We start from the raw sequence: 10,336 nt of genomic DNA, 5'->3' as shown, positions 1-10,336 counted from the left end.
CTCCCTCTTTCTCTAGTTGTAATGACGGGTGCTGTGACAGAACATGACTGAGGGAGTTAGATCCCTGGGTGGGTAATGAAGCAGCATCCTGCTGGCCTCCATTACACTTTACAAGAGTCAGCAACTGAGATCACCACCGCATAGTGTGGCTACTCTGGTCAGTACAGTGGTCCCTTGTATCTCAATGAAAGCTCTGCTGAGCATCTTCTGAAGATCTGGAGATAGACAAAGGGTACAGAGATATGCAAAGTAAAACTTTCTTTCCAAATATTGTAAACAATACACATACAGGCATACAAACAGAAGCATGTTCTCAAAGGTTGGAAATTTCACATAATGTCAAACATGAGTATGTGACGTTTTGAAGTCATACAGGGATTGGAAAAGGTAGGTTTACAGCCCTGGCTGGGTAGCTCATTTTGTTGGAATGCAGTGTCCTACACCAAAAAACTAGCAGATTGGATTCCCTTTCAGGGCACATAGGTTTCAGGTTCAATCCAGTCAGGGCAAGTACAGGAAGCAACTGATTGGTGCTTCTCTCTCACATAGATGTTTCTCTTTCCCTCTCTCCCTTCCTCTCTATATCAATAAACATATCATCAGGTGAGGATTTAAAACAAAAGTATGTTTCTAGTGGTTAATAAGCAAAATTTTATTCTTGTATTATTTGTTATTTATTACTGTATATATTTGTATCACTACTGTCAACCTGCTTTTCTTCTGCCCTGTACATGAACATTTTATAAAAAACATGAAACAAAAACAAGATAATTAGAATTGCCCCAAAATTATATAAAAAATAATAATAAATAAATATGTGTTTCTTTTAAAAAATATATAAATTTTAATGATTTCAGAAAGGAAGGGAGAGATAGAAACATCAATGATGCGAGAGAATGATCCATTGACTGCGGCCTGCATAACCCCTACTGGGAACTGAGCCAGCAACCAGGGCATGTGCCCTGACCAGGAATCAAACCTTGACTCCTGTTTCATAGGTCAATGCTCAACTACTGAGCACCACTGGCTGGCCTAGCATGTGTTTCTTACTGAAACTCCTGACTTGGGTCAGTCAAATCTACACCACAGCCTCTACAGAACTCAGCAAATGCAGAACAAAGCTGCAAGGACACCCTGGCCCATGGAACCAGGGTGTGTGACCACACAAACCCAGAGGAGGAAGCCCTGGTGGGGTGCTTCATGTCTGGAAAATCCTGCTCACATGCCAATGGTGGTGACCAGCTTGCAGAGCCAGGTGGAAGCCATCCAAAACTGGTTTCAAATGTTCACACTGATGATGACTCACCACATACCAGAAGAGTATGAAAAAGTTTATTACTCACATGATGAGTTTTGGGGGGGAGAGTAAGGTGGATATTAGTGTAAGTCCCAAAATGACTGAGAGCACAGGGGAAAGAGACTAGCTCATGGCGTTCCTGGCGGTTACTGGGTGCTGTTGGTGGAAGCTTGCTGGATTGGAACGTTTCCCCTGCACCCAAGGATGGAGCACCTGGACTTGCTCATCAGCTTTCCCAGGTGTAAGGTCAGGGAGGAGAGAAGGGTGCATCCTAAAGGCTTTCAACATTCAAACATCAAAACTGAAATCAGTATCTTTATTATAACTATTCCCTTTAATAACAAGGGGAGAAACTAAGCACATACAAAATTTCATCCAAATTTTTCATCACTAGACTCCGATGATACTGATTGCAAGAGATTCTGAAGAAGATGCACTGGAGAAATGAGGCTTAAGTTTTTCTATAAATGTATCAGTGATTCCATACAAGTATGACCAGTTATTCAAATTATAAAATGAAACCTCTCCCAACTCATAGTCCAGAAAAATGCCAATCTTTCACTCTCCTATAGGGGAAGGGCCAAAAGTATGAGTCCAGCATCCGTTGCTTGGGGATGGTGATATGAGAGTATTTCTGGGGAAAGATCATTTACACACACCTAAGTAATATTCACCTATGTCTCCCATGTTTACCACCCAAAAATGCCTGCCACAGCTGATCAGTGATTCTCTCTCATAATTGATGTTTCTCTCTCTCTCTCTCCCCCTCTCCCTTCCTCTCTGAAATCAATAAAAATATTAAAATAAATAAATAAATACATTTCTACTTATTTGTTCCCAGAAGTCAAAGTCCAGTGTGCCAGCATCAGGAAACCAAGGATTATAAATTATAACAGTCTGTAAAAGGCCCTTTATTTTATTATTATTTTTAAAAGAGATATTTTATTGATTTTTGCAGAGAGGAAGGGAGAGGGATAGAGAGTTAGAAACATCGATGAGAGAGAAACATCAATCAGCTGCCTCCAACACACGCCCTACTGGGGATGTGCCCGCAACCAAGGTACATGCCCTTGACTGGAATCAAACCCGGGACCCTTCAGTCCACAGGCCAACACTCTATCCACTGAGCCAAACCGGTTAGGGCTGCAACAGGCCCTTTAATTGTTCTTTTGTAACCGAGGCACCATTTGCTTTTAATAACTGTTTAAGTAACAAAGAAATCTATTACTCGGTGGACAGCTGCTGTCCTATTGTGAAACCTTAGCTGAAAAGCATACCCTCAAACTTGGAAATCCAAGGCTCCAATGACTTACTGTGCAGTAACTTTTTCTTACTCTTTATTTTTGAGGTTCCCACTGCATCTTGTTGCCTTCCTTGGACCTCACATGGGGCACCACTTTGCAGGGGCTGGCCAGCAGACCCTGAGTGACAGATGAATGATTACTCTGACACTGTGAAAGAGAGGGCTAAGGGACTGCCTGGCCAAAGGAACCAGACAGCCTCAATCACCTTCCTCTGCAGACTTTTTTTTTCTTTTCTTTTTTTGTAACAGTGGTATGAGCTAAAGTTTATCTTTGAGATGCAATCAGTAGGGTAAGTAATCTTGGGAGGACAGATATGTCTGCAGTGTCCCTAGAGGCCCCAGGCCTTTTGGAGATTCCTCCTTACAGACTTCCCAGCCAAGTCCAGTGATTCCCCACAGGAATCTACTGCAGGTGAGGGATGGGATGTGTAAGGGGGTGAAGGTTGGTGGTCTTCTGGGTCAAAAGTAGATTCGAAATCAGAAGTGTTTGGGGTATGATGTTTTGTGTGAAGGGGAAGAATCTGATGGGTAGAGCAGGACTAACAGAGAGAGGGTGGAGACTGGGGGGTGAAAAGGCCTAGACATAGGGAGTCTCTAACCATTTTCCATTGCAGTGACAGCAATTATCTAAATTGTGCAATGTGTTAAAATTCCAAGTGCTGTCTCACTGTTTTGATTTCCTTTTCCTTGATGACTAATGCTATCTAGCATTTTTCATATGCTCTTGACCATTTGCATAACTTCTTTGGCAAAATGTGTATGGGGATACTTTACCATATTTAGATTGATTTATTTCACTTTTAAGAATTCGGTTGTGCCCTAGCTGGTCTGGCTCAGTGGATAGAGTGTTGGCCTGTGGACTGAAGGGCCCCGGGTTTGATTCCAGAGAGGGCACATGCCCAGTACGGGGCATCCAGAATGATTCTCTCTCATCATTGATGTTTCTATCTCTCTCTCCCTCTCCTTTCCTCTCTGAAATCAATAAACATATAAATAAATAAAATAAAAGCTCTTGAGCAAAATATGTTACTTTAAAAAAAAGAATTGGGTTGCAAGAGGTCTTTAGATATTTTAGATACAAATTCTTTATCAGATATAAGATTTGCAAAATTTTCATCCACTCTGTGGATTGTGTTTTTACTCTATTTCCCTAAAAATTTTACTTCAATTGTGATAATATATGTGCCATACTGGCACAGCCAAGGGTGAACCTGAGTGGGGCAGCTGAAAGGCTTAGAAAAGATAGAAAAGAGAAAGAAAGCTGGGTCTCAGTGGGATACTGCTTCTCTGAGAGACAGCACCCATACCCATAAGCCATGTCTTTACTTTATAGCTGAGAGACAGCACCCATACCCATAAGCCATGTCTTTATAGCAGATTCCACAAGGCAAAGTAAGGGCATGATCAAGATGTTTACAACATTCTCATGGGTCTCGATCCTACTCAACTACATGCACCTGACCTACATCACTCAAGCAGGTGGGGCCACGGGTTCGGATCACAGGTTCAAGCTTGCAACTATAGCTGTTGGCTATAATTGTGGTGGGAGGCCTCTGGCCTCCAAGCTGGGACTTGCACGTGGAAATGAGAGGACTGTGCCCTCTCATCAGTCCACAGCTTGAACCTGTCCAAAACACTGTAGCCGCGCCCCAAAATATACACAGAGTAAAATGTACACTTTCACCGTTTTAGGTGTGTAGTCAGGAATGTAAAATGCACTGACAATGTGAAACTAATCTTCCGGATTGTTTTAATTTTACAAAATGAAACTGTTTACTTCTTAGATGACAATTCCTCCTTCTCCCTTTACCCCAGCCCCTGGCAACAAGCATTCTACTTTTGGTCTCAGTGAACTTGACTACTCTAGGTACCTCATACAAGTGTAATCACAGGGTGTCATCTTTTGAGACAGGCTGAACTCACTTAGCACAAGGTCCTCAGGGATCATCCGTGTTGCAGCATGTCAGGCTTGCTTTCTTTTCAAGCTGAATAATACTCCTGATGTGTGTATCCATTTTTTATGCATTCAACTGTTGATGAGTGGTTATTTACTTCTCCTTTTTGGCTGTTGTGAATAATGTTAATATGAACATGAGTGAACATGTATCTGTTTCAGTCTAGTCTGAGAAGTAGTTTGTAATTTTTAAGTAATTACTATGTTGCTTCTCATACCATGACAAAATACCATATCCCAGGAGTAGCACACCAGGTTTCAAAGAGTGTTGATGGTGTCCTTCCAACCATAACTCATTCATCTGATGAATTTGATTACCTGTTTCCCTCTCACTAAATGTTCCTTGAAAAGGGGGCAGCCTACGGACCTTGAACCACAGGCAGGTGACCTTGGAGAGCCAAGAAAACAGTGGAAGCTGTTGCAAGACCATGGGTGTGGCTCATCTGACTCTTCCTGCAAGTACAGGGGCTGTGGCTCCAACAAGGGGACAGGGCACCACCTCCTGCACCTGTGCACTTCAGGGAAGGGGGAAATCATAGCATTTTGAGCCCCTTAGTGAGGTGTGGTGCTGCACTGCATTCTGGGACACAAGTGAGGTGAGAGTGACGCTGGGGGTGCTGAGATGTCATTTGCCACAGGCCATGGAGATGAAATTCTGGAGCGTTATCCCACAGGAGTAGGCACCAGCTTTGGTGGGTGGGCTGCACACTGTGGAGGCAGATCCGAGGTGAGGAGGCCGGGTGTGGTCAGCATATGCACTTCTGAAAACACAGGGGAGAAGGTGCACAGGACTCAGGGAAGGCTCTTTAGGGACCAGTAGGCTCCTGGGGGTCTCCTAGAGGCTAGGAAAAGGCAGGGCATCCCCTTTGACATTGTTGGTGGAGGGAGACTGTTGTGAAATGTGCTTCCTGGCACAGGGGGGTGCTCATGGGACAGTGGGGTTATGGTTTCAGGGGCGTGTTCTTCATGACATGGGCTCTGGGTTCTGTCCCTGCTTCACCTCAGAGTCACCTGGGGCTACATTTTGCCAACACTGGTTGTCTTCTCAAACACTTAGGAAGAAGGAAACATGAACAGTAAACTAAAGGGACCACTTGTGCTTATTTTGAAGTTAGACTTGGCTATTTTCACCTAACTGATCCTATAGCAGGAAATTGACAAAGTGGGACAGGTGTTGCATCTAAACATGTTTCCCAGACAGCAGGCAGAGTTGGCTTCAGATGGCAAATGTAAGGATCGGAAAAGGCCTCAAGACCTGCCCTGGAAAGACATAAGGCTGATGCCCACGGATTAGATTAGGACAGTTCCAGGCTGACCTCACTTGTGCAGACCAGTTAGAGTCCCCGTTTCAGATCAAGATCATAGCATTTCCTGAATAGGACTCAAGAACCCTGGTGTCACCTCAAAGGTGGGGGCCAGGGGCCCTACCACTGTCTCTGAGTTGTGTGCATGAGGGCAGATGTTGCCCGAGAGGGTGTATCCTAAAGTCAAATTCAGTATCAAGAACGTCCTGTTCTCTGATACTGTTCCTAGGGCAATGGAAACTAAAGAAAAAATAAACAAATGGGACTACATCAAAATAAAAAGCTTTTGCACAGCAAAGGAAACCATCAACAAAACAACAAGAAGGCCCACTGCAAGGTAAAACATATTTGCCAACGATATCACTGATAAGGGTTTAATCTCCAACATTTACAGGGAACTCATGCAACTTAACAATAGGAAAATAAACAATCCAATCAAAAAATGGGCAACCGACCTAGATAGACACTTTTCTAAAGAGGACATACAGAAGGCCAAAAGACATATGAAAACATGCTCAAAGTCACTAATTATACAAGAGATGCAAATCAAAATGACAATTCGGTATAATCTGGGACGACGGGACAAGCATGGGTTTTGAGTTAGGGAGACCTGGTTAACTGTGCCATTACTTACTGTGGAGCCTTGGGTCAGTTGCTTAATTGTTCTGGACCCCTAGTATCTCATATTTAAAATGGGGATATTATATGCCTACTTCAAGTGCTGCTTATGGTCATTGACAAATGGGAAAGCACTTTGCACAGTATTTGGCATCTAGTGGGCACTTGATAAATATTTCCCTTCCTATCATGTTGGCTTTTAGCCAACATCACCTAGCCTTAGTGCCTAATGAGTGATGGCTCTGTTTAGCTAGCATGGCTCTGTTTAGCTCTATATTTCCATGGTGCCCTCAATCCCATGCTACTCTGAGATTGACCATAGGGGCCTCTCAGCACCACCTGGGTAAGGGGAGCCTACGATGTGGCCAGAAACAGTAGTAACATGGTCCCTGGACTAATCTCTTCCCAGGACGAGAAGCTCACTGTGACCCAGGACCTCCCTGTGAACGATGGAAAACCTCAGATCGTCCACTTCCAGTATGAGGTCACCGAGGTGAAGGTCTCTTCCTGGGATGCAGTCCTGTCCAGCCAGAGCCTGTTTATAGAAATCCCAGATGGAGTATTAGCTGATGGGAGCAAAGAAGGGTAAGGAGCAAGGGCTGGGGGAAAGGAAGGAGCAACTGGGGAAAGAGGTCCCATTCCAAAGAAAGGGATATGCTTATTAGAGCAGTAGGGAGTCTGCCTTCTTCCCTAGCTCTAGGCCTCCCAAGCAGATACCATTTTGAAACAGGTTATTTTTAGCCAGTAAAACAGGCCTGCTCTAGGTTATAATTAAAGCAGATCATTATCACATTAACCAAATCCCTGTCATTAATCACTCCATGGTTCACACTTCCCAGCAGACATTAAATCCTCCTTGAGCCACCATATAGTGGTGCAGTTCAAAAGGCCAGGAACCTCAGAGAGCCGATGGGCTTTCATTGTATGGGCGAGGCCCTCCACGCAAGTCAAGTGTGTGAGAAACAGTCCTGAGGACAGAGTTCTCTTGAGGAACTCCTTTTTGGCAGTGTTAGGGCTCAAGAGTCCCTCTCAGTGGCAGGTAGTCATTATCAAACTTGGCAACTTTGGAAGGCCCCTGAAAAACTGGGTTCTCTTCCCAGGCCCCACACTGTCTTGTGAATTGTATTAGTTAAGTTGGTCAGAGGAAGAACCCCTATTCCAGGAAGAGATAATCCAGTAACATTTTTCTTTTTCTAAAAAATTAATCCTTACCCGAGGATATTTTTTCCATTGAGTTTTAGAGAGAGTGGAAGGAAGGGGGAAAGACAGAGAAACACCAATGTGAGAGAGACATATCGATTGGTTGCCTCCTGCAACGTGCCTCAGTTGGGGCTGGGGATTGAGCCTGCAACCGAGGTACGTGCACTTGACGAGAATCGAACCCAGGACTCTTCAGTTCAAGAGCTGATGCTCTAACTACTGAGCCAAACCGGCTAGGGCTCCAAAAACATTTTCCTTAAAGATTGTAGCTTATTTTTTCTGAATTCAGAGCTCTTGGGGTCTTGAAATAGGAACTTTCTCCCTGAAGTTTCTCTATACTGTGGCTGTAAGCCTCAAAAAGCCTTTTTTGTGAGTAGTGGGTGGGAAGTCTAGAGAGGTGGTAGTGGGCCTGACTTCTTTCCTTCTTGCAGATTGTTAGCACTGCTGGAGTTTGCGGAAGAGAAGATGAAAGTGAACTACGTCTTCGTCTGCTTCAGGAAGGGCCGGGAAGACAGAGGTGAGGGGTTAAAGCAGCCTGAGTCCTACTTCCCAGAAAATGGGGTCTAGGGAGGGGGAGGGGGTTCCTATACAGTGAGGTGGGGCCCTTGAGTTTGCTACATAAACTTGGGCAGTCATGGAGGCTAGTGCCCAAAGGGTCTTTTAGTCAAGGACTAGTGCTTATTCATTCCATTTTTGTTTGGGGTTTTTCCTTCATTTGACCCTACCTTTGTGTTTCTTATTAAAATCCTTTTTACACTCTTATCTTTTGCAGCTCCACTCCTGAAGACCTTCAGCTTCTTGGGCTTTGAGATTGTACGTCCAGGCCATCCCTGTGTACCCTCTCGGCCAGATGTGATGTTCATGGTTTACCCGCTGGACCAGAACTTGTCCCATGAGCACTAACGGTCAGAGGATGCTTTGCCCAAGAGCCACAGTGGGGACAGAGGGGGTTAGACAGCCCTGGGACAGAGGAGGGGGCTCCTCGCTGACTAGGGAAGGACGCTGAGGGGCTCAGGGTGAGGGCTGCCTATTGTATTCTTGGTGTTGACTCGTGGAAATTGTTTTCCATAAAGAACAGTATAAACATATTATTCACATGTGACCACCAGTAGTAAATGAAGATGTTTATGAAGTGGCCTTTGAAGCTTTCTAAACTGCGCTGTGTGATGTGCTCTATCTAGCCTACGGGAAGGACATTGCCTAGAGGGGGAGGGACTATCTGGGTCTGGGCCAAGACCTGGAGGGGTGGTGAGTAGTACTGTCAGCCTCAGGCCCCCCAGCCATTGGGCTTTCTCTTTGGTTTTTAAGACTTGTTTATTTCCTTTCCTTGCTTCCTGTCACCACAGGAGCTCCTGAGTATAGGCTTTGCAGCCCCATTGGCAGCAGTATTGTTTTTTGACGCTCCACCTGGGCTTCTGTGTGCATTTGTGTACGGCCTGGAGAAAGCAGGCCTGACCCCCTTTTACAGCTTAGTGTTATTCTGGCATTTGGTTAAACTGGCTTCATCTGTGAAATGTTATCAGTGCATTTTGCAGAGGGACATAAAAAAAGAACGTCCCGTTGTGGGAGGCAGGCGCTTGCCCAGGCTGGAGGAGGGCTGTGAGTCCGCGGGCTGACAGGGTCTTAACCCACAAAGATTGGCCCCGCGCGCGCGACCCCAAACCCACCCACTCCCTGCTCTGCCCCCTCCCACCCTGAGCAGAGTCGCCGAGGATGATAAGCACCCAGGACAGTAGCATTTTGCCCCCGAGTAACTGCCCCCAGCTCCAGTGCTGCAGGCACATTGTTCCAGGACCTCTGTGGTGCTCCTGGTGCCCGTCACCCACTGAGGAAGATCCCCGAGGGGCGAGGGGCGGCAGGGATCCTTCTCTCTCAGCTCTAATAACTAAGGACCAGAAGCTCACTGTGACCAGGACCTCCCCGTGAACGATGGACAACCTCACATCGTCCACTTCCAGTACGAGGTCACCGAGGGGAAGGTCTCTCCCTGGGATGCAGTCCTGTGCAGCCAGAGCCTGTTTATAAAAATCCCAGGTGGAGTATTAGCTGATGGAAGCAAAGACGGGTTGTCAGCACTGCTGGAGTTTGCAGAAGAGAAGATGAAATTGCACTATGTCTCCATCTGCATCAGGAAAGGCTGGGAAGACTGAGCTCCACTCCTGAAGATCTTCAGCTTCTTGGGCTTTGAGGTTGTAGACCAGGCCATTCCCTGTGTACCCTCTCAGCCAGATGTGATGTTCATGGTTTACCCGCTGGACCAGAACTTGTCCCATGAGCACTAACGGTCAGAGGATGCTTTGCCCAAGAGCCACAGTGGGGACAGAGGGGGTTAGGCAGCCCTGGGACAGAGGAGGGGGCTCCTCGCTGACTAGGGAAGGACGCTGAGGGGCTCAGGGTGAGGGCTGCCTATTGTATTCTTGGTGTTGACTCGTGGAAATTGTTTTCCATAAAGAACAGTATAAACATATTATTCACATGTGACCACCAGTAGTAAATGAAGATGTTTATGAAGTGGCCTTTGAAGCTTTCTAAACTGCGCTGTGTGATGTGCTCTATCTAGCCTACGGGAAGGACATTGCCTAGAGGGGGAGGGACTATCTGGGTCTGGGCCAAGACCTGGAGGGGTGGTGAGTAGTACTGTCAGCCTCAGGCCCCCCAGC

General features: G+C 45.8%; 1 protein-coding gene and 1 pseudogene across 1 annotated transcript; both read left to right on the top strand.

Moving 5' to 3' along the window:
* Window positions 1–6,452: 6,452 nt before the first annotated feature.
* Window positions 6,453–8,594, top strand: LOC102259329 (ornithine decarboxylase antizyme 2). The gene is made up of 3 exons (XM_005853228.2): window positions 6,453–7,061; window positions 8,108–8,193; window positions 8,449–8,594. The coding sequence occupies exons 1-3, from the start codon at window positions 6,859–6,861 to the stop codon at window positions 8,577–8,579; spliced, it is 420 nt and encodes a 139-aa protein (XP_005853290.1). The 5' UTR covers window positions 6,453–6,858; the 3' UTR covers window positions 8,580–8,594.
* Window positions 8,595–9,389: 795 nt separating this feature from the next.
* On the top strand, window positions 9,390–10,314 carry LOC102255516 (annotated as a pseudogene).
* Window positions 10,315–10,336: the final 22 nt, after the last annotated feature.

Source organism: Myotis brandtii, unplaced genomic scaffold (genome assembly GCF_000412655.1).
Source record: "Myotis brandtii unplaced genomic scaffold, ASM41265v1 scaffold1012, whole genome shotgun sequence".
In the NCBI taxonomy this organism is placed as follows: domain Eukaryota; kingdom Metazoa; phylum Chordata; class Mammalia; order Chiroptera; family Vespertilionidae; genus Myotis; species Myotis brandtii.
The sequence above is the reverse complement of the archived record's forward strand: the minus strand, read 5'-3'. Positions and strand labels throughout refer to the sequence as shown.

What these genes read in the sequence shown, in the direction of transcription:
- LOC102259329 (XM_005853228.2), top strand. Translation starts at nt 6,859, where the DNA reads ATGGTCCCTGGACTAATCTCTTCCCAGGACGAGAAGCTCACTGTGACC. An exon ending in GCTGATGGGAGCAAAGAAGG is followed by an intron (nt 7,062 to 8,107) that starts GTAAGGAGCAAG and finishes TCCTTCTTGCAG; the next exon opens with ATTGTTAGCACTGCTGGAGT. An exon ending in GAAGGGCCGGGAAGACAGAG is followed by an intron (nt 8,194 to 8,448) that starts GTGAGGGGTTAA and finishes TATCTTTTGCAG; the next exon opens with CTCCACTCCTGAAGACCTTC.